Here is a 24,552-nt window from a genome sequence, read left to right on the forward strand (position 1 = left end):
CCCCTGTCCCAACTTATGGATGGCTGTGACCCTCAGTAATCCCAATAATGGGGCTCTGCAGAGTTGGGGGAGTGCTGTACTCTGCTTTTTTGGCACTTCCATAGAGCATATGGAGCAGAGGTGTGCATGTTCGACCTCCGCTTCTTTCAGGAGAGCCCTGTTGTCGGGGTTGCTGCTGGTCCCAGTGATGAAACCCTCAGTGATCGATGTGGGCTCAATACCAAACACTCCTATGTTCTATATAAGAGACCTACTGGTAGACCTCCCTGGCTTATAAGACCGAGAACAGAAGTATAGTGCGTCCTAAATTGGACACATTTATCTCCACCCCCCCCCCTTGCCGATATTAGCAGATTGGTTTGACCAGCGTTCATCAAATGCATATAGGGGTGGTATGTTAAGTTAAGACGCTATCCAAAGGAGAAAGATCCCCCTTAAAAGCTGCACTGGAAAAAATTAAAGCTGTAATGTGATTTTGTGCATTTGGCACCAGAGACCTTTTCTGTGTTACATTCATATTTGATCACAGAAAATAGAAAAAGCCGAGCACCACTGGTGATTCACAGAGCCAATACAATCAGCTGACAAAAATACCGCAGGCATAAAACCTTTTTCCTTCAAGTGCACACCAGAGCAAGATGCATAATCCAAATGAAATGAAAAGAGGTGGCACTCACCGGAATGAAGTCCAAACCTTATTGGTCCAAAAAAATTTTAAAACACCTCAGGCAGGTGGGGGGGCTAGAGACAACGGCCGTTTTGCGCTGTGTTGCACTTCTGACCCGTAGAAGCACAGCACAACGCGAAACGGCCGTCGTCTTTGCACTTTTTAGCCCCCCACCTGCCTGAGAAGTTTTAAACATTTTTTGGATCAATAAAGTTTGTTAGGCGTCGGGTTCCTGCAGCTGCATGGCGGGAATCCAGAGCCTCACATTCTGCGGTCTCCCATGATCCATCGACCGCAGAGGAGCTTGCTCAGCAGCCCCGTCGTTCCCGACGCTCTGCCCAGACCTGCTCTGTGGGTCTGGCTGTTGCTGCCACCTTTGGGCCAGCAATAGCAATGCAGGCTGTTCAGCAGCAAACCACTCCAGAGGCTAAGTCCTTCTGTCGTTCCACTGAGCATGCTCACGAGACTATCTCCCTTTGGAGATCAGGAGTCACATGCCCAGGTCCTTCTCCAGATCCGATTGGTCCATCTCAGAGATCTGCAAGCTTCCAGAAGGTCCTGGCTATAAAAGGTTTGCATGGCCGCTCGGCCATGCGCTAGTATAGACTCTAGTTGCTACCTGTGTGAATGATGACGGATGCATGAATCTGCGAATGACTCATTAAGATTCCCCTCCCTCTGATATTACGTGTGTGGATAGGGACTTAGTCTTAGAGTCAGCACCAGTCAGTGGCATGCTTCAGGCCACAGTGCATATCATCTCCTAACTAGCGTCCGACAGTGCACCCCTCCTGGGCACTGTCGTATAGCGGCTGAGTCAGTCACCGCGCTGCAGTCAGCAGCACTTGTGGGTGTCCGCGGTAGCGACGCCGCACGCACGGTAGGTCTAGACGGACTCTGACCCTCTGCCTTGGGCCCAGCTCCTGTGATCATATACCGAGCGTGCATTTCTCTGAGACCTGTGAGTCCAACAGGCTCAGCATTTATGTTTATGCCTTAGGCGTCTCTGTGAAGCCAACAGAGTACGCCCAGTACACACCGGGTGCCATATTGTGCATCTGCCGTTATATAGCAGCAGTTTGACACCTCTGCACGGTGGACCCCGGGTGGCGAACGCACATTCCTTTATTTAATATTTAGTGCGTTACGCCGTCCCTAACAGTTGGACTTCATTCCGGTGAGTGCCACCTCTTTTCTTTTCATTTGGATTATACGTTCATATTTGAGGCTGCTGGCTCTTTAAGAATGGAAAGGGAATGACTCCTCTCTGGTTGTTCCATTGGTTCGATATTAGACTGAAAATATTGTCTATAAATATTATACTAATTCAGAGAACATCAGAATTACGGTAGTGTCCAGATTTCATCACTTTCTCAGTTGGAGATAATATCTGTACTTTCTGACGGAAGTGATACATGTTATATTTATGGAATTTTCACTCCTCTCCGATTCCAGAGATAAGGGCCTTTTTATTTTCCCTTAGTGCTGATTTGCATTGTCTTTACTAAGGGGGTGTGGCCAAATAGGGTAATTAAGCAGATCAGCCTAAAGACACGCCCCCAGGGAACTTTGTGAGCCACGCCCACTTAGTAAAGAGCATAACAAATTACCACTAAATGAAAAGGCCCTTATCTCTGGAACCGTATGGCAGGTCTACAAGGAATAAAAAAAACGGAACATACAGGGGAGAGATGGGAATAAAATAGGAGCAAAAAGTGGAAACTTTTGAACTGGGGCAAATCCTCTTTAAAGAGGCTCTCCACTTTCAAAATTCCCTTCTTGTTAGCAAGTTCCCCTAACCATAAACTCAAAACAAAACTTGGACCCCCAGTAGAGAGCTCTGCAGTGGATCTGTCACCATAGTGCATATGTTGATAAATGGATCTTTTAGACTTGATGAAGCTGGTGCATTCACTTTGAAATTCCATGTCAGCGAGGCTGTATAATCCTAATATTACAATGATCTTTTCTCCTTCACCTCATTGGGGAACACAGAGACTGCGGGTGTATGCTTCTGCCGCTAGGATGCTGACACTAAGTGAAAAAAGAGGTTAGCTCCTCCTCCGCGGTATACACCCTCGCCCCTTTTGCGGGCGGAAATCAGTTTTTTTGCTTAGTGTCCATGAAGGCACACGTCTGTTTTTCTCCAGACCTTTTCTTCATCTTTTTCCCATGAAGATGTGACAGGGGCAACGGATCCTATTGAAAGGGTCCGATTTCCCCAAACCAACAATGGGCAAGCACGTGAGTGTCGCATCCACGTATCCTCTCCCGCGACGTGGGACACAATGCCGGACTTAGCCCTGACCACCCCTAGGTATTGAAACCATGGGCTGTACAGAGGCACAAGACTAGTCCGTGCGGCCCCCACTGCTCCACCAATGCTCGGACTGCGGTGCTGCAAGGTGGCGGTCGGTCCCTCTCCTCACCCCCTGAAGGGGTTAGATGGAGCTAGGGTGCCTGCACCGTCCTATCTGTTTTTTTGTCAAAGACCCCCTCACATACCTGCGCTGCAGGCGGAAGAGGATCATCGGAGAGAGGGTCTGGGAGGGCTCCTGGAAGTCTTCGGGCTGGAGCCCACAGCGCTAGCCATGCAGAGGATTTGTCAGGCGGCAACCTGGAACGCCGCATCGGTCAGTAGCTTCATACCGTCCCCAAACACCCCCCTCGGTCGGATAGGGGGAAAAATTGAGGCCGGAGCTAGGCCGCGGCCGGAAGTCCCGCCCCCAGGACCGCGCGTCACTTCCGCCCGCCCTGCACTGGGCGACGATAGAAATCAAGGCTTCGGAACGTGGCTAGGCCGCAAAGCGGAAGTACCGCCCCTAGGCCCGTTTTCACAGGCTGGCGCGCACCGCAGATGTCGGCGCGCGATTTGAAGGAAGATCCACGTCGGGGGGGCGCAGGACTGGGGTAAGTGCCCGAGAGGCCATGCTACAGGGAAAAACGAGGTGCTACCTCCTCCCCATAGACCCTGCAGCAGACAGATACAGCATGTCCGAGAAGGAAAAGACGCACACGTTCTTTTACGCTGCATGCATCTCTTGTCGGGCCGCGGGCGCAGAGCAAGCGTTTATGCGAAGCCTGCGATTCTGAACGCGCCCAGGAGCCCTCCCCTGCGACTGCGACCAATGTGTCAAATCCCCCGGAGTGGGCCTGATCATTGTCACAATCCATGGCGTCGCTTACGAGAGCAATAGAGTCCCTTCAAGCCCCAGATAGGGGCAGGGACTGTGGCTCACTGTCTTTAGAAGGAACCTCCACCTCACTAGAGCCTCCGGGCTGCAGAGGCCGCTCTCACTCCAGGCAGACCCGGAGGAAACGAATCCACACGGTGTCGCCCAGTCTATCCGGTGCCTTGGCATCCGTAAACTCTGCTTCTCGCTCCCCGTCACCAGTGGTTGATAGCGAGCAGACCTCGGATTGCGACTCAGATGAGCCCCTTGACCTGGGTACTCCAGGGTCACGTGAATCAGTGAACAGCCTCATAGAAGCCGTCAATCAGACCTTGGGGATTGAGGATGATCCTGCAGCGGCTACGGGGCATAAGGTGGTATTTTTTTCTCTCACCCTGAGTTTGAGGACATAGTGCAGCAGAATAGAGACCGTCCAGACCAGCGTTTCTCAGGTCAAAAGGCACTCTAAACAAGGTATCTGTTTGCTCTGGACCTCCGTAAAAAATGGATGGAATCCCCGATAGTGGATCCGCCGGTTTCACGCCTGGCCACTAAGACCCTGTTATCTGTCTCTAGTGTTTCCTCGATTAAGGATCCCACGGACCGCCTTATTGAGAGCTTAGCTCGGTCAGTATATGAGGCGTCAGGGTCTGCACTCGCTCCCTTGTTCGCAGCAACTTGGGTAGCTAAGGCCATGATATCATGGTCAGAAACATTAAACAAGATTGCGCAGGAACAGGATCTACTTGCAGAGATTTCGGAGGTCGCAGGTCAGATGGCGATGGCCGGAGACTATGTAATTAATGAGTCTTTGGATGCGGCCAATTGTTCGGCATTTGCTGGCGCTAATGCAATCTCTATCAGAAGAGCCCTGTGGTTGAGGGCATGGCGAGCCGATTCTACTTCTAAGAAGTCCTTGACTTCCCTGCCTTATCAGTGCGGCCGCATATTTGGGGAAAAGTTGGACCAACTTATCTCCGACTCCACAGGAGGAAAGAGCGGGTTTCTCCCTCAACAGAAGGTCAAACTGCTTTTTCGTCACCCTTTTCAGGCACGTTTTCGAGCCTTTCGCAACCCCGGGTGGACGACAGGGCCCAATTCCGCCGCCTCAGGCCGCAGGTCTCATATAGAGCCAACCCATTGGGAAGAATGTGTGCTCAACAGGCCAGATCGAGAGGATCCAGATCCCAAAGATCATCAGCCAAATGACTTGAGGCCTTTACCAAACGACACCAGCAGGGTGGGCGGCCGCCTACTCTGGTTTCACCACGTCTGGGCCAATGTCTCTCACGACGCATGGGTAGAAGAATTGGTGTACTCAGGTTACAAAATAGAATTTGTCAGATGCCCTCCAAGATGGTTTTTTCTTTCCCGGCTTCCCATGGTAGATGCCCAGGCAAGGGCTCTATTGGGAGCCATCAAATCGCTCCAGCACAACGGAGTCATTATTCCAGTGCCGGAATACGAAAGAGCTCAGGGATTCTATTCCAACCTCTTTGCGGTTCCCAAAAAGGACGAGTCGGTCATGCCTGTGTTGGACCTGAAGCTTCTGAACAGATTCGTCAGGATCAGACATTTTCGGATGGAGTCTCTCCGTTCAGTCATATCGGCCATGGAGCAGGGAGAATACTTGGCCTCAATAGACATCCAAGATGTATATCTGCATATTCCCATTTTTCCTCCTCATCAGAGGTTCCTACGCTTCGCCATCAAAGATCAACATTTTCTGTTCGTAGCGCTACCCTTCGGGCTAGCCACGGCTCCCAGAGTGTTCACAAAAGTTATGGCAGTTGTCATGGCCATACTGCATTCTCGAGGCATAGTCGTCTTGCCTTATCTGGACGACCTCTTGGTCAAAGGCCCTTCAATACGGGCATGCAAGGAAAATGTCAGCATCACGCTGGATACTCTTGCCCGCTTAGGTTGGTTGGTCAGTGCAAAGAAGTCATCCCTTGTGCCAGCTCAGAAGATCTCCTTCTTGGGAATCATCTTCGACACTTGCCGAGGGTTGGTGATTCTCCCTCAGGTAAAGGTACTGGCTCTCTGGCAGGGAGTCCGGGCACTTTGCCAACCAGTCCCTCATACCATCCGATCTGGGATGAGGATTCTAGGAAAAATGGTGGCAGCAATGGAAGCGATACCTTTCGCCCCCTGCAGCACACCCTCCTGTCAGCTTGGGACAAGAGCCCTTTCACGCTTAATCGACAGTATCATATGTCCTCTCAGGTCAGACAGTCTCTCGGATGATGGATAACCAGTTCCTCTCTGACCCAGAGGAAACCATTTCCCCCCGACCATTGGCTGGTGGTGACAACCGACGCCAGTATCCTTGGCTGGGGAGCTGTGTTTCACCACCACATAACCCAGGGACGGTGGTCGCCACAGGAGGCACGCCTCCCGATCAATTTATTGGAGATGCGAGCAATTCGGCTGGCACTCCAGAAGTTTCATCACCTCCTAGCAGGCCGCCCTGTCCGAATTCAATCGGACAACGCCACGGCGATGGCTTACATAAATCACCAAGAGGGCACTCGCAGAAGAGGAACCATGCGCGAGGTAGGGCATGTACTTCAGTGGGCCAAAGCAAACCACTCGGTGATCTCAGCAGTTCACATCCCGGGCGTGGAAAACTGGGCAGCAGACTTTCTCATCCGGGAGGGTCTTGCGTCCGGAGAGTGATCTCTACATCCCCAAGTCTTCCAGCAGATTTGTCAGCGGTGGGGAACACCGGATGTGGACCTGATGGCTTCCAGAGTGAACGCCAAGGTGCCCACATATGTCATTCGGTCCAGGGACTCGCAGGCAATCGCGGTGGATGCGTTGGTTCTGCCATGGAACCAGTTTCGCCTCCCGTATCTTTCCCCCACTGCCACTACTTCCGAGAGTCGTCATGAAGATCAAGACGGAAGGGGTGCCGGCAATCCTGCTGGCCCCAGATTGGCCCCATCGAGCGTGGGTCGCAGATTTAATGCTCCTACTCGCCGACGTCCATTGGCGTCTACCAGAGCGCCTGCACCAACTTTCTCAAGGGCCGATTTGCCACCCGAACTCAGGGGCCCTGTGTTTGACGGCGTGGCCATTGAATCTTGGATTCTTACCCAGGCAGGGTTCGGGAGCAAGGTGGTCGCTGCAATGATTGGCGCCCGGAAGCCTGCTTCAGCACGAGTTTACCACCACACCTGGAAGGTGTTCTTCGCTTTGTGTCGAGGCCGTGGTGTTTCTTCGCTGAGATTCTCGATCCCCAACATCTTGCCTTTTCTCCAGTCGGGCCTAGACTCGGGCTTGGCCCCGAGTTCCCTCAAGAGACAAATATCGGCCTTATCCGTTTTGTTCCAGCACAGAATTGCTATCAATTTGCAGGTGAAGACTTTTATCCAGGGAGTCTCCCATTTGGTACCTCCCTATAGGGCACCTATGGACGCCTGGGACCTTAACCTAGTACTAAGTGTTCTGCAGGAAGCTCCATTTGAACCACTGCAGGATGTGTCTTTGAGGTACCTTTCCTGGAAAGTGGTGTTCCTGGTGGCCATCACTTCTATCAGGCGGGTCTCGTAGCTGGCGGCCTTATCCTGCCGAGCTCCGTTCCTCACTTTCCATAAGGATAAGGTGGTGCTCAGACCAGCCCCTCCTTTTCTCCCGAAGGCTGTTTCCTTATTTCACATTAATGAGGATGTTATCTTGCCTTCTTTTTGTCCAGCACCGATGCACCGTGTGGAAAAGGCTCTTCACACGTTAGACCTGGTAAGAGCCCTCCGGAGGTATGTGTCGAGGACGGCGCCCTTTCGTCAGAAGGACATGCTGTTCGTGCTCCCCGAAGGGCGCAGGAAGGGACTCGCTGCCTCAAAATCGACCATAGCCAGATGGATTCATTTGACTATTCAGGAGTCCTACCGCATTAGAGGCACGCCGATTCTAGCAGGGATCGGAGCGCATTCTACTCGGGCTGTGGGCGTTTCGGCATCAAGCTTCGACGGAACAGGTTTGCAATGCATTAACCTGGTCCAGCCTGCACACATTTGCCAAACATTACAATATCCATACTCAGGCCTCAGCGGATGCGAGCCTGGGTAGAAGGATTCTCCAAGCAGCGGTGGCGCACCTTTAAACAAGAGGTGCATGTAGCTTGGATCGGTGAGTCAATCTCCCACCCAGGGACTGCTTTTGGACGTCCCACAGTCTGTGTCCCCCAATGAAGCGAAGGAGAAACATGGATTTTTGTGAGAACTCACCGTTTAAAATCCTTTTCTCCAAGACGCTCATTGAGGGACACAGCACCCACCCTATTAGCCAGTTGGCTCTTTTGTTTAAATCAATATATGTTTACTTATTTGATATAGGGGTGGTGTTTTTTCGTTAGACATGTTGTACCTGTATTAAGGCTGATTTTTTTTTTTTTTTTGTCCTCCTGCTGCTTTGGCACCAAACTGATTTCCGCCCACAATAGGGGCGAGGGTGTATACTGCGGAGGAGGAGCTAACCTCTTTTTTTCACTTGGTGTCAGCCTCCTAGCGGCAGAAGCATACATCCGCAGTCTCTGTGTCCCCCAATGAGCGTCTCGGAGAAAAGGATTTTACGGTGAGTTCTCACAATAATTCATGTTTTTTCAGTCCCTCTATAGAATGAGAAAGCTCTTGAGTCCCAGGTTTATTTAGTCTCCAACCTCCCAGACAGCTGCAGGTTGTATTGAGCAGTGGGAGATCTCATCAGGGAGAAGGAACACTGAGAAGCCATTAATAAGGCTCTATATGCAGTATATAGCACATGGTCCTCCATTCACAGTAGATGATGTCACAGCTCACCTCCTCTTCCTCCTGTACAATGACTGATAACAGCAGTATATACAGTGTATGGCTCAGGATCCACCATTTACAAAATAACTGATAACACCGCTATATACAGTAGATAACACAGGATCCACCATTCACAATAGGTGATGTCACAGCTCACATCCTCCTCCTGTACAATGACTGACAACACGTCTATATACAGTAGATATCACAGGATCCACCATTCACGATAGGTGATGTCACAGCTCACCTCCTCCTCCTGTACAATGACTGACAACACGTCTATATACAGTAGATATCACAGGATCCACCATTCACGATAGGTGATGTCACAGCTCACCTCCTCCTCCTGTACAATGACTGATAGCACCTCTATATGCAGTAGATAACACAGGATCCACCATTCACAATAGGTCATGTCACCGCTCACCTCCTCCTCCTCTATTCATAATTACTTTTGCCCAGATTACAGCACACTCATTAAATTCACTGACTCAGACTCTACTGGATTATATTTCTGTCAATGTCCATGTGTCCAACAGGAAGTAAAGCTATAACATTTGACCTAGCGGCAGTGTGAATATTACATGTTTATTTTTTGTTTGTTTGTTTTTTTATCTTTCATTTTACTATCTATAAAACAAAAACAACACTTGTATAAAAGCCTGATTAATACACAAAGTCATATTCCAATAAGACATTCTGTGTAAAATGGAAAAAACACCTCTTAAGGGTCTTGGACCCTATCGTGAATCGTTTACTGGTTCCATACACGGTGTGTAATATATGGTACAGGGCAGCCTGATTGCTACGTGTCAGTGAAGCTGAGGCTTGTTCGCTATAGCTTGCCATACACCAGGCCTCTCCTCCCGCCATGCTGTATAAGTGGCGTTACAGTTTAAATAGTCTTCCGACATAGCCGGTGCCTTGTAAAATGCGGCACGTCAGCCGCCAGCAGCTCATATAGTGGTGAGATTGACATGCCAGCTTGATCTCTCTGTGCGGCAGCCGCGATGCGCTCCGCTGAGTCGCTGGGTTCTTTTTAACTGTCAAAAATCTAAATATTTATTTTCTTTTAGAAGAATGAATGCTTGTATTTATTTATTTTTACACTTTTACGTTTTAAAAGCAGTATTGACCTTTCATTCTAATGTGAAAAATGTACGAAGGGTCATTTATAAATATTGTCAGGTTTTTTATTTTTGTTTTATCTCCTTTTTTTTATCGCCAAGTTTTGATGTGCAGTGCGATTTTCAGAGTTTAATCTTTTAACTGCTTTAAAGAATAGTATTAGTGGAAACTTGATAAACATTTCAATCCCAAAAATTAACACCATGAACGCTCATGCTACACTTTTAGTAGATAGATATCTGTATATATATATATATATATATATATATATATATATATATATATATATATATATATATATATATATGTGTGTGTGTGTATATATACGGTTTTATATACATACTAGCTGAAGAGCCCGGCACTGCCCAGGCATAGTAACTAACTGTGGTTAGTTATAGAAAATTATAATTATCATCCATCCCATAGTCCCGTGCCCATATACCCATGATCCATATCCACCATCCCATAGGCCCGTGCGCATATACCCATCATACATATCCTCCATCCCATAGTCGAGTGCCCATATACCCATCATACATATCCACCATCCCATAGTCCCATGCCCATATACCCATCACACATCCTCCATCCCATAGTCCCGTGCCCATATACCCATCATACATATCCTCCATCCCATAGTCCCGTGCCCATATACCCATCACACATATCCTCCATCCCATAGTCCCGTGCCCATATACCCGTCATACATATTCTCCATCCCATAGTCCCGTGCCCATGTACCCATCATGCATATCCTCCATCCCATAGTCCCGTGCCCATATACCCGTCATACATATCCTCCATCCCATAGTCCCGTGCCCATATACCCGTCACACATATTCTCCATCCCATAGTCCCGTGCCCATATACCCGTCATACATATCCTCCATCCCATAGTCCCGTGCCCATATACCCATCACACATATTCTCCATCCCATAGTCCCGTGCCCATATACCCGTCATACATATCCTCCATCCCATAGTCCCGTGCCCATATACCCATCACACATATTCTCCATCCCATAGTCCCGTGCCCATATACCCGTCATACATATCCTCCATCCCATAGTCCCGTGCCCATATACCCATCACACATATTCTCCATCCCATAGTCCCGTGCCCATATACCCATCATACATATCCTCCATCCCATAGTCCCGTGCCCATATACCCATCACACACATCCTCCATCCCATAGTCCCGTGCCCATATACCCGTCATACATATCCTCCATCCCATAGTCCCGTGCCCATATACCCATCACACATATTCTCCATCCCATAGTCCCGTGCCCATATACCCATCACACATATTCTCCATCCCATAGTCCCGTGCCCATATACCCATCACACATCCTCCATCCCATAGTCCCGTGCCCATATACCCATCATACATATCCTCCATCCCATAGTCCCGTGCCCATATACCCATCACACATATTCTCCATCCCATAGTCCCGTGCCCATATACCCGTCATACATATCCTCCATCCCATAGTCCCGTGCCCATATACCCATCACACATATTCTCCATCCCATAGTCCCGTTCCCATATACCCGTCATACATATCCTCCATCCCATAGTCCCGTGCCCATATACCCGTCATACATATCCTCCATCCCATAGTCCAGTGCCATATACCCATCATACATATTCTCCATCCCATAGTCCCGTGCCCATATACCCGTCATACATATCCTCCATCCCATAGTCCCGTGCCCATATACCCATCACACATATCCGCCATCCCATAGTCCCGTGCCCATATACCCATCACACATATCCGCCATCCCATAGTCCCGTGCCCATATACCCGTCATACATATCCGCCATCCCATAGTCCCGTGCCCATATGCCCGTCATACATATTCTCCATCCCATAGTCCCGTGCCCATATACCCGTCATACATATCCTCCATCCCATAGTCCCATGCCCATATACCCATCACACATATTCTCCATCCCATAGTCCCGTTCCCATATACCCATCATACATATCCTCCATCCCATAGTCCCGTGCCCATATACCCATCACACACATTCTCCATCCCATAGTCCCGTGCCCATATACCCGTCATACATATCCTCCATCCCATAGTCCCGTGCCCATATACCCGTCATACATATCCTCCATCCCATAGTCCAGTGCCCATATACCCATCATACATATCCTCCATCCCATAGTCCCGTGCCCATATACCCGTCATACATATCCTCCATCCCATAGTCTCGTGCCCATATACGCATCACACATATCCGCCATCCCATAGTCCCGTGCCCATATACCCATCACACATATCCGCCATCCCATAGTCCCGTGCCCATATACCCGTCATACATATCCGCCATCCCATAGTCCAGTGCCCATATACCCGTCATACATATTCTCCATCCCATAGTCCCGTGCCCATATACCCGTCATACATATCCTCCATCCCATAGTCCCGTGCCCATATACCCATCACACATATTCTCCATCCCATAGTCCCGTGCCCATATACCCATCATACATATCCTCCATCCCATAGTCCCGTGCCCATATACCCATCACACATATTCTCCATCCCATAGTCCCGTGCCCATATACCCATCATACATATCCTCCATCCCATAGTCCCGTTCCCATATACCCGTCATACATATCCTCCATCCCATAGTCCCGTTCCCATATACCCGTCATACATATCCTCCATCCCATAGTCCAGTGCCCATATACCCATCATACATATCCTCCATCCCATAGTCCAGTGCCCATATACCCGTCATACATATTCTCCATCCCATAGTCCCGTGCCCATATACCCGTCATACATATCCTCCATCCCATAGTCCCGTGCCCATATACCCGTCATACATATCCTCCATCCCATAGTCCCGTGCCCATATACCCATCACACATATCCGCCATCCCATAGTCCCGTGCCCATATACCCATCATACATATTCTCCATCCCATAGTCCCGTGCCCATATACCCATCACACATATCCGCCATCCCATAGTCCCGTGCCCATATACCCATCACACATATCCGCCATCCCATAGTCCCGTGCCCATATACCCGTCACACATATCCGTCATCCCATAGTCCCGTGCCCATATACCCGTCATACATATCCGCCATCCCATAGTCCCGTGCCCATATACCCGTCATACATATTCTCCATCCCATAGTCCCGTGCCCATATACCCGTCATACATATTCTCCATCCCATAGTCCCGTGCCCATATACCCATCACACGTATCCGCCATCCCATAGTCCCGTGCCCATATACCCGTCATACATATTCTCCATCCCATAGTCCCGTGCCCATATACCCATCATACATATCCTCCATCCCATAGTCCCGTGCCCATATACCCGTCACACATATCCGCCATCCCATAGTTTAGTGCCCATATACCCATCATACATATCCGCCATCCCATAGTCCCGTGCCCATATACCCATCATACATATCCGCCATCCCATAGTCCAGTGCCCATATACCCATCATACATATCCTCCATCCCATAGTCCCGTGCCCATATACCCATCACACATATTCTCCATCCCATAGTCCCGTGCCCATATATCCGTCACACATATCCGCCATCCCATAGTTTAGTGCCCATATACCCATCATACATATCCGCCATCCCATAGTCCCGTGCCCATATACCCATCATACATATCCGCCATCCCATAGTCCCGTGCCCATATACCCGTCACACATATCCGCCATCCCATAGTCCCATGCCCATATACCCATCACACATATCCGCCATCCCATAGTCCCGTGCCCATATACCCATCACACATATCCGCCATCCCATAGTTTAGTGCCCATATACCCATCATACATATCCGCCATCCCATAGTCCAGTGCCCATATACCCATCACACATATCCGCCATCCCATAGTCCCGTGCCCATATACCCATCACACATATCCGCCATCCCATAGTTTAGTGCCCATATACCCATCATACATATCCGCCATCCCATAGTCCCGTGCCCATATACCCATCACACATATCCGCCATCCCATAGTCCAGTGCCCATATACCCGTCACACATATCCGCCATCCCATAGTTTAGTGCCCATATACCCGTCATACATATCCGCCATCCCATAGTCCAGTGCCCATATACCCATCACACATATCCGCCATCCCATAGTCCCGTGCCCATATACCCGTCACACATATCCGCCATCCCATAGTTTAGTGCCCATATACCCATCACACATATCCGCCATCCCATAGTCCCGTGCCCATATACCCATCACACATATCCGCCATCCCATAGTCCAGTGCCCATATACCCGTCACACATATCCGCCATCCCATAGTCCCGTGCCCATATACCCGTCACACATATCCGCCATCCCATAGTTTAGTGCCCATATACCCATCATACATATCCGCCATCCCATAGTCCAGTGCCCATATACCCATCACACATATCCGCCATCCCATAGTCCAGTGCCCATATACCCATCATACATATCCTCCATCCCATAGTCCCGTGCCCATATACCCATCATACATATCCTCCATCCCATAGTCCCGTGCCCATATACCCATCATACATATCCTCCATCCCATAGTCAACCATTATGGCATCATAATGAGCGGGCTTGCAACCTATGATGACATCAGCGTCGCCATGGCAACCATTATGACGTCATGAGGGGCGGGGCTTGATACTCACACACTTTTTCCCCATTACGTAGACAGGGGCAAAATTGTTTGGTGAATTGGAACGCGCGGGGTTAGGTTGTGTTCACACACAGCGTTTTTTTAGCGGTTTTTACCGCGGTTTTCACTATAAAACCGCTAAAAATAAGCTGCACAGTCATTTCTCTGCATTTTGCACTTTTTGTGCACATTGATGCGTTTTTTTCCGCGAAAAAAACGCATCGCGGTAAAAAACACAGCATGCACATTAATTTTGCGGATTTGTCCGTGGTTTAAGCTCCTCCCATGCTATTAGAAACCGCTGCGGAAAAAAACGCATCAAAACAGCGCAAAAAACGCCGTGGAAAAATGGGTGCGGTTTCTGGGAAGGGATTCAGGTTTTTGAGCAGAAATTTTCTGCAACGTGTGCACTTAGCCTTAAAATTTCACCTCATAACATAGCCTATGACGCTCTCGGGGTCCAGACGTGTGACTGTGCCAAATTTTGTGGCTGTAGCTGCGACGGTGCAGATGCCAATCCCGGACATACATACATGCATACACACACATACATACATACATACATACATACATACATACACACACACACACACACACACACACACACACATACATACATACACACATACATACATACATACATACATACATACACACACACACACACACACACACACACACACACACACATACATACATACACACATACATACACACACACATACATACATACATACACACATACATACATACATACATACATACACACATACATACACACATACATACACACATACATACATACACACATACATACACACATACACACATACACACATACACACATACACACATACACACATACATACACACATACATACATACACACATACATACATACACACATACATACACACATACATACACACATACATACATACATACATACATACACACATACTTGAGCTTTATATAATAGATATTTATATATACATGTACATATCTATGTGTATATACTGTATGTATATGTGTATATACATATATGTGTGTGTGTGTGTGTGTATATATATATGCACACACACGGTAGATGCGTCCTTCCTGTCTGAAGCCGGGATGGGGGCGCTGGAGTCGACACTTACGCATAGCGCCGGAGTAGTCAGCGGGTGCACATTACCACACTATGGCACCATTTGATTGAAGACACTGTGTATATGAATTTGGTGCATAGAAGTCTTGTCATTGTAATCATAATGAGACTGTGTTGAAAAGTAAAAAAAATAGACTATAAATTATCCCAATGATTTTTTTTTCGTCCCCTTTAATATCAGGATTTTCAAACCATTGAAATATAGATTTTCATAGTAAGTATGCCAGCCTTCAGGTCTAAGATCCATTTAATGTATGCAATTTGTAACCTGTGGTGACAAAACTGCTGTAAATGTTTAAAGGGGGTATTCCCATCTTCTAGATCGTATCCCAGTATGTTGTATAGTTCTCCTGATAAGCTACGTTACTTACCCCATTTGCAGGGCATTGCAGTAGCTTAGGTATCCATGGTTACAATCACTTACAATGCCCTGCACATGTGGTATGCAACATAGCTCATCAGGGGAACTATACCACAGTTCAAATTGGAGGCATTTGCTAATATTACACCTACTACATATTGAGATAGGATCTTGGAGATGAGAATACTCTTAAGGACAACGCAAGAATCAGCCATGAATGGGTATTAGTGGATGCCTCGGGGATATGTACCGGGTGGTGGGAGCTATGCACATACGTGTTCTCACAGCCGGGCTGAGTTTTTCAGTTTATCTCATTGATAAGAACTAGGCATTTCTGTCTGTTGTTCAGGTCAGTTCCTTCTTTGTGATCACACCAGAGCAGCCATTATCGGCGTTCTTTCAGCTGTCGGAGCTAAAGGAGAGTGTGATGGCACGTGCCTCTCGGCTCGTCTCTCACGCCGTGTAATTATCAGCATCCGTCAGTTTGCAGGAATTGCTTTTGAAATTTTTTTTTTTTTTTTTTTTTCCCGCAGCGTGAAGTGGTGTCTGATTTTTATAGCATGTCAACAAGGCTCAAACAGCCTGGAGTGCGGGATTAGTGCCGTTCCGATCTCTCCATAAGGCGATTGTGCGGAGTCATCACTCCGGCATCAGACGCTGTAATGCATTCACCAAGCCTCCATTATTGGCATAGCCCTGGATGCATCCAGCAGCAGACCTAAAATTAAATCATCTGAATGGGATTCCTGGAACGGGTTCATTTAAAGAAATGCTCTTGATGAGATGCAGGCGGCTGCCGTTCCCGTACTCGTGCGGATATCACAGCTGCTTATTTGGCTTCGATGATCATTCTTGTGACATTTCGGCTTCTCCGCGCAGTTCCCAGATTGAGCGATGTCTTCCGTACACACACGTTTTGAAGCGTCGGCTGTCACACTCTTGATTAAAATGATGAAAAATTCAAATTACATCCGTCAATCATTAGTTTTATGCAACACATTTTTGCAGATGGTAAGTGTTGCAGAAGTCTTCTCCAAAAAAACAAAAAAAGCACCACTCCGGTCCATGGGTTATATGTTGTATTGTAACTTAGCCCCTTTTGACTTCAAAGTGCCATAAACCAGCTAAATGCGGTTATCTTTATGCAATAGCGCCACACTTCTTTTATAGGTTGCATCTGGTATTGCATCTCGGCTCCATTGAAATAAAATCCAACGGAGCTGTAACTCCGCACGTTGTTTGTAACAGTGTTATTCCAATACTGTGCTGCCCCCCCTTTAGATTCAAGTTTGCACATAGAGAAAGATTTTTTGGCAACGGAAACGGTGTCCTTGTTTCTTGTAATACTAATCATGATACAACACCAACTTTTTTTTGGAGTACTGGGACTTGGCACATTTTCACTCTTCCCAGTCCTTGGCAGGACATTACGACCCTTGGGTCGGTTTTCTCTCCTTTGTTTAGAATCTTTGTGTAGTCAGTGGTAGAGATTTAATATTCACAGCACAAAAAGGGAAAGTCATGGAATCAACCCGATCTTGCAGACTCACACTTTCATAGTCTTTGTCACTTGCATTATTATAATAAAAAAACTCGGCGGCTCAGTGGTTAGCACTGCAGCCTTACAGCGCTGGAGTCCTGGGTTCGAATCCCACCAAGGACAACATCTGCAAGGAGTTTGTATGTTCTCCCCATGTTTGTGTGAGTTTCCTCCCACATTCCAAAGACATACTGATAGGGAATTTAGATTGTGAGCCCCATCAGGGACAGTGATGATAATGTGTGCAAACTGTAAAGAGCTGCGGAATATGTTAGCGCTATATAAAAAATAAAGATTATATAAAAAATAAAGATTATTATCCTCCATAGAATCTATTGGGTACTCCAATAGCCCCATAAAATATGTATGTGTGTGTATGTGTGTATATATATATATATATATATATATATATATATATATATTTATATATTGTGTATGTGTGTGTGTGTATATATATATATATATATATATATATATATATATATATATATATATATATATATATACATATATACACAACTGTCACAATAGTGAGATAGTGGAGCCTCCCTCTCTTAAAGGGCCAGTGTCTAATGATATAAATAAATATATATATATATATGACACTGGCCCGTATATTTACTTATTTATTTATTTATTTATATCATTAGACACTGGCCCTTTAAGAGAGGGAGGCTCCACTATCTCACTATTGTGACAGTTGTGTGAGACTTCCTGCCTCTGAGCTGGGAGGATACCATTGTAGGGGTCAGTAACCAGCATGGAAACAGAGGGTAGATCTATGCTGCTGTCTTCGTGCTTGTTATAGTGAATTATGACGATTAATTTCTGTGTATTATGGAGGCGTCATCTAGAAGAAACATCTTCCTAGGTAAAGCATGTCACAGCTTCTCCTCAGTGCGTCTTCTGTGGGCTCTTTGTGTATGTAGTTGAGATACACTAAGTTTTGCCCTTTAGATTTCAAAGCTGCTATGTACCCCATAGTAGATTTACCCTTTACAATCAGCTGTTTCCTCTTTTTAGATTTTTCCTTGAGATGCAGCTGTGGTCTCCTTGCAGATTAACCTTTAGCAGCAGCTTTGTCCCCCTTTATCTGGACTATACTGCAAACCTCATATCTGATAAATAATATTCTGTATGAAGTAAAATTCTGGCTCTTGGCAATGAGAGTTTGGAAATTTATCTCCAGTTTTTAATTTATTTATTTATTTAATTCACTGCACATTTGTTTGTGCTTTACTTAATGAAAAAAAGGTGAATTGATTGAACTCTTTGTGAACGGGTAGGGCGTATGAGCTTATAAATAGCCCCAGTGGCCAATATGAGATATGATATCCTAGCCTGGGAGGACGCTCTCAGACTTTGTTTTCTACGATGAGAGGCATATAAGTGGTTCTAACACAAGAGATGGTAAACTTTGGGTCTGCGGAAGGAAGTTTTTTGGCTCTTTAGTTATTTATACAATTTGTGCTATAATTGGAGAAATGGTGGAAGAGGATGTCGGCTCTGGCACGGCGCCAGCTGGAAAACTAAATTAACCATTTCCTAACTTTTTAAAAATTACATTTTTGAAACTAAGATATTAGACTTCAGATGATTCCCACCTGCAAAAAAAGAAATTGGGTAGAGGACAATCGGTGACTTCATTCACGTCTCTTATGAAGAGATACAGAGCTTGCGTGTTCTGCACTTTGGCCATACATAGAAATTTGAAGACCCGTTCTCTTGGTAATTCCAATATTACTCCCCCACCTAACTGACTAACTTTCTCATTAATGTGATGGGAGATGACAGTTGGTGTTTATAAGATTCTATGAGAAGGGGGAAGGAATAGGGAGGAGCTAGAGACAGACAGTCTACTGCAAGCTCTCCTGAAATGACCGTTCCAGTTCTCCATAGAACTTTACGAGCACCAACTGACATCTCCTGTCTCAGTAATCGGAAAGTTTTTTGTTTTCAGTGAAGACAAATTTTACCCGGGAATTGAGACTTTTTTGAAAATGAGTGATCAGTCCAGGAGAAGAAAGATGCAGATTTCTCCTGATGAGAGATATTGCAAAATTGTTTATTTTCCTGTGTATTATTTATTAAATGCAAATTAAGACAATAGTCACGTCTTTAATTGTGGAGATGTTAGATTAGGCTATGTCTACATTTGCGCCAGTCGTTCCATCAAGATTCTTGGCATCTTGACATGAAGAATAGTGCCAACCAACATGAAGAGAGTAAATTCGCCCTTTGAGATGTTTTCCATTTTAGCACTGCCAGCTTCAGCCTACAATAAGAGCCATGCCACTGCGCCAGAGCCCAAATCGCGCTAGACAGACCTCCTTGACCTAGAGAGTCCATTCCATTGGGGTTCACCAAGAGTGACGTGTCGCTCTTGCCATCAAGCCAACAGAAATCTTGATGGACCCAAATGGACCCTATATGTCAGGGAGGTCTGTCTAGTGCGATTTGGAGGGTCTTTATTTATTTGTTTATTTATTTATTTATTTGCAGTGTAGTGTAACCCATACCAGCACTCCTAGTCGATCTTCTTCCGATGCATATTTGGTTTTTGATCGGACCTCGTAAGAATATGGCAGCGAACATTTGTGATTGATCTCTGTGTTCTAAATCTACCAAGGATTGATTTGGCTTGGAAGCCAAAAATCATCAGACCATTGTTACAAGCCAGTGCTTGTCTCCATCTCGTGCGCTTATGGCATATCCGAAGGGTGAGCCGTAAGTTTATAGTAGTAGAAGGAAAACTAGGTAACAGAAAAAGAGCAACAGGGTCTTATCTGGTGGTAAGCGGTAACTTAGTGTGAAAAAATTGTTACTAAAAAGTTGTGTTGTGATGGCATATCCTATGGATTAGCCAAAAGCGTATGAAGTGGGATTAGCCAAGAGTAGACCACTCGGCCACAGTCCAGTCCCTTTAAGGAGGACCTTATAAAGCTATTTAGCTTATAACATTCTCTTTAAGACAAGTGAATTGCTTTTCTAATGTTATTTCCCTTCTTTAATGAATACACCACTGTTTACGTGATGGTTTATTTTCGGTTTCAGATGCGTCATCCGGAGGTCCCCCTAAGCAGAGACTGTCTGACTCTTCTCACCCCAACCACTTCCTCATCAGACCTGACCCAGAACCTGTGACCATGTATTCCCCGGAGCAGACGTCACTCCATGAAAGTGAGGGTCTGTTTTTGGATTATTTTTTCTTTCATTCTTACCACTGAGATAACTTATGTGAAAGTTATTAGCTACTTTGGGTTTACTTTGCTGCTTAACTTTTACTACTCTGGGTTTTCAGGATCTTTAGGCAACTCAAGAAGCTCCACACAGATGAACTCGTACTCCGACAGCGGATATCAGGAAGCCGGCACTGTTCACAACCACAATGCGGGTAAACCCGAACTGCGCCAACAACACTCATTCTCAGGATCTACCAGTAACCACTTGGTGAGGTCCTCACGGGCTGAAGGCCAAACCGTAGTCCAGGTAGACGTTTATTGCTTTTATTTTAGGTTACATTTCCTAAGTGTCATTGTCTGCATGTATTCTCTCGCTTTCATTGTGATCGGATCACGGCTGCTTGGATGTTTCTGTAATGTGAAAAATCCAGCACAGTGTTATATTGTTATCCTTTTTTTTTTTCATGTTTTTGCTCATAACATTGTTCTAAAGATATGATTTATCCTCCCGCTGTAACCGCTTTGGCGAAGACAGCGGTGTCTTATTATATTTTCATCTTGTTATTGTACATGTCTGGATGTATTTCCATTCTGTAATTTTAATTGTGTTCAGCTCAGAGGAATCGGCTCATAAAGACGACTTTCCGACTTCATCGTTATGTACATTGCATATGTAGCCTTCCTCGTCATCATTTCTCTGCCCTGAACCGATCTTAAAGTGACCACAGCACGCTGAAAACACGGTCCATTGCAAATAGACTATATGTTATAGCAAATGAGATGATTATTATATATTTTTTGGGGAAAAGACTGGGCAAAATAGTTTTTTTTTCTGCTAATTTTGGTTTTAGGAATGCAGTAAGGAGTTCTACTCAGCGACCTCGCCAATGGATAGACTGTCAATCAATAATTAGGACCGCCCACTGGACTCCTAAAACCCAAATGAGCAGAGCTGTAAATGACTAAATTACACGTTACATATTAAGCTATGCTGAATCATTTCCCATATAACTATATTTTTCAATCTATCCTGCTCCTTAAAACATTTTCTCTGTGTTTGGGTCATGGGAGGTTTTCCAGAACAGAGGATCCTCCAGGGTTGGTGGCCATGACTAATAATTAGGTAGCTAATTCCCTTATTGGTCTCATGTGGCCAAAGAATGCATTCCAAAATCTATAAATTAGAAAACTTGAGAACGTTATGTTCTTTGTTCTTCCTTTCTGGAGAATTTTTTTTTTTTTTCCCCCCAGTTTTTTTCCAAATTCTTTATTTTTGGGAATGTGATCGTTAAATGATAATGGAGACTTGGTCATGAGAATGAATCTCACTTTTGTATCAATGTGTGGGCCATATGGTAAGCCAGAGAGACGTCCCTTCCTATCAACCATAGTGTTTATGCTTTACGACGAGACCCCAACATTCTGATCGAAGAATTGGGAAATGAAAAGCTGAAACAGTCAATGTTCTCAAAGTGAAAACTGTCTGGGGAATTATGGTCTCATTAAGGCACAAACATTATTTTATTATTTTTTTTAGTGTTTATGGTTTTGTACACCAATTGTTTATTGACTGAGATTGTTTTTCCTTCACTTGTAGCCAACAAATGCTATGGCAGCTAACCGGGCAGTTCGGCGCGTCAGCTCTGTTCCCTCAAGATCACAGTCCCCTTCTTACGTCATTGGATCTGGAGTGTCGCCATCTAGAGGGTCCTTGAGAACTTCACTTGGCAGTGGCTACGGCTCCCCATCCATTACAGATTCGCGACCACTTCCAGCTTCCACCACGTACTCCTCTACAACGTTGCCTTCTCAGAGAGCAGCTTCTCCTTACACAATCCGGAGGTCTAACTCTCCAACGGGTGTTCGAAGGATTGGTTCACTCACTTCTCGGCAAAACTCTAACCCTAACGGCATCACCTCAAATTACCAAACACTAGGTACTTCAGTTAGAGTCGGTTCCCCACTGACTTTATCAGAAACGCAAAATCGAGTTGGCACATCATCCCAAACTCCTGTTGTATCCTCCTCCTCTCCAAAGCGAGCGGGAATGACTGCTGTTCCTCAGCACATGGGAACGTTACAGAGGAACTTGCATGACATTGACCAATTTGGTCATCAGCCATTTGACATTTATGAAAGAATGGTTCCATCACGACCTGACAGCCTTACAGGTTGGTAAAGAATAAGAAAAACTTTTTTTTTTCCACAGTAGTATTGTATAGTTTCCAAATTAGTAAGCTTGATGAAGAAATCTTAACAGTTTAGTTTTGCTTGCTTGAGGTAAAAAATACATAACTCTAATTGTCCTACATATATATACTTATCCATTTTTTAGACATTGACAACTTGAGCATTTGCTGTATTGGATCACTGCCATAAATCTGCTGGCCAGTCATACTGCTTGTATTTTCTGCCTCCTGCTTGTGATGGGCTTCTCCCTGTTATCAGAAATGAACAGTGTGAAGCTTAAGTTCTTAGGATATAATGCACATAGTGTAAACAGTGCATACAGTCAGTTTGACTATCTCTTCATGTAGTTCATAGAAAGTCGTAGAGTGAGCCCATGCTTTTCACAGTGGGGCATGTACTGAAACGATAGCCAGACTCGGCTGTCCCTAATTAAAGACAAAAATGTATGTACACTGGTAGAATATTGCTGGCAATTTACCATTATGTGCAAAATATGCAGATTTTTACATCAGATCCGTTTGTGTTGTAAAATCCCGACACTTGCAAAACCACCCTAAAGTTTAATATTTTTGTAGGACAGCTTGTATAGCCCAGCGTGTAACGCATATGAATCCATAGTTTTGTGTTAGATGTCTACAATCTTGGTAATCATGGTACGATTCGTTCAGATGCATACAGGCAAATTCCTTTAATTTTTTTTTTGGTATTTTTTATCAAGTAAAATAAAAAGAAACAAACTGTCTTTACCCACCCTGCCCTGGTCCATTGCTGAGACTGACGCTGCTCCCGACATATCCTATTGTGTTCAGTTCTGATGTCAACTTGACAGCGCTGCAGCCAATCCATGAGCTCTGCTCAGTAATTGGCTGCCAACAATACCAGACACCGGGAATAGTGGGTTAGATTCAGCACTGGACCTGGGGAGGGTGAGTACAAGAAATTTCAGTTTTTGAAAACGGACTGCAGCCGGCGGAATGGGGGCATTTCCAAAATGGGGAAAAACCCGTTTAAGTAAGCTCAGTGATCAGGAGTCTGCGCTTCTTTTAAAACCTCATTCTGCATTCTGCCAGACCTTCCTCTTTGGTGCCTGGGGCAAAAATGTACAGTGTTTCCAAGCCATAAAAGCGCTTTTCAGATGAAACAATTATCTAGAAATTCAGATCAGAAAAATCATGCCAGGTGGGAATGGCAATTATCAATAACAAATTGCCCAATCTCCATTTGCTATTTTTCCACATAATTGCTTTTAGATGAATCGTATTCTCAGCTGAGGAGATGATTTGGCGTATGTGCCGCAGTCAGAATCGGGGTTTAAATGCGGAAACCGTCGGCACACATTCACGTCGCAGATAGCGGGACAGATGACATACATTCATACTCTTAATGCCGTGTTTAGAATAGAATAAGCGCTTATAATTAGGTTTTGCCACCGGCGTCTTCTCTCCGAGCTCGTGCGCTCTAATATTGCTCCGTGCCGGCTTAGTGGGGATGATTGAAGACGCCATTGACTTACACTCCTGTGTTCTGCTGACACTTGGCGTTTCCACATGACTTCGGATTCATCTTAGGAGACATCTCCGCTCTTTAATATTCCTTAAAGGAGCCGGTCAGTAATTAAGGATAACATACTTGGCGATCTGCGTTCGCACATTTACCCTCCCGCGTATCCGGATGCCAAATTCTCAGCGACT

At 45.9% G+C, this 24,552-nt stretch overlaps 1 protein-coding gene across 6 annotated transcripts in view; it reads left to right on the forward strand.

Moving 5' to 3' along the window:
• Positions 1-24,552, forward strand: part of PKP4 (plakophilin 4) — a 256,389-nt gene that overhangs the window by 156,340 nt on the left and 75,497 nt on the right. For 5 of the 6 annotated variants that reach the window (XM_073545665.1, XM_073545662.1, XM_073545664.1 and 2 more), the window contains 3 exons: positions 20,544-20,675; positions 20,791-20,978; positions 22,269-22,842. In XM_073545665.1, coding sequence (XP_073401766.1) covers positions 20,544-20,675; positions 20,791-20,978; positions 22,269-22,842 — 894 coding nt within the window. The remainder of the gene's footprint in view (positions 1-20,543; positions 20,676-20,790; positions 20,979-22,268; positions 22,843-24,552) is intronic. The other variant, XM_073545663.1, reaches the window with a different exon arrangement.

The sequence above is a fragment of the Dendrobates tinctorius genome, unplaced genomic scaffold (assembly GCF_039654945.1).
Source record: "Dendrobates tinctorius isolate UK_male_01 unplaced genomic scaffold, ASM3965494v1 ptg000143l, whole genome shotgun sequence".
Lineage (NCBI taxonomy): Eukaryota > Metazoa > Chordata > Amphibia > Anura > Dendrobatidae > Dendrobates > Dendrobates tinctorius.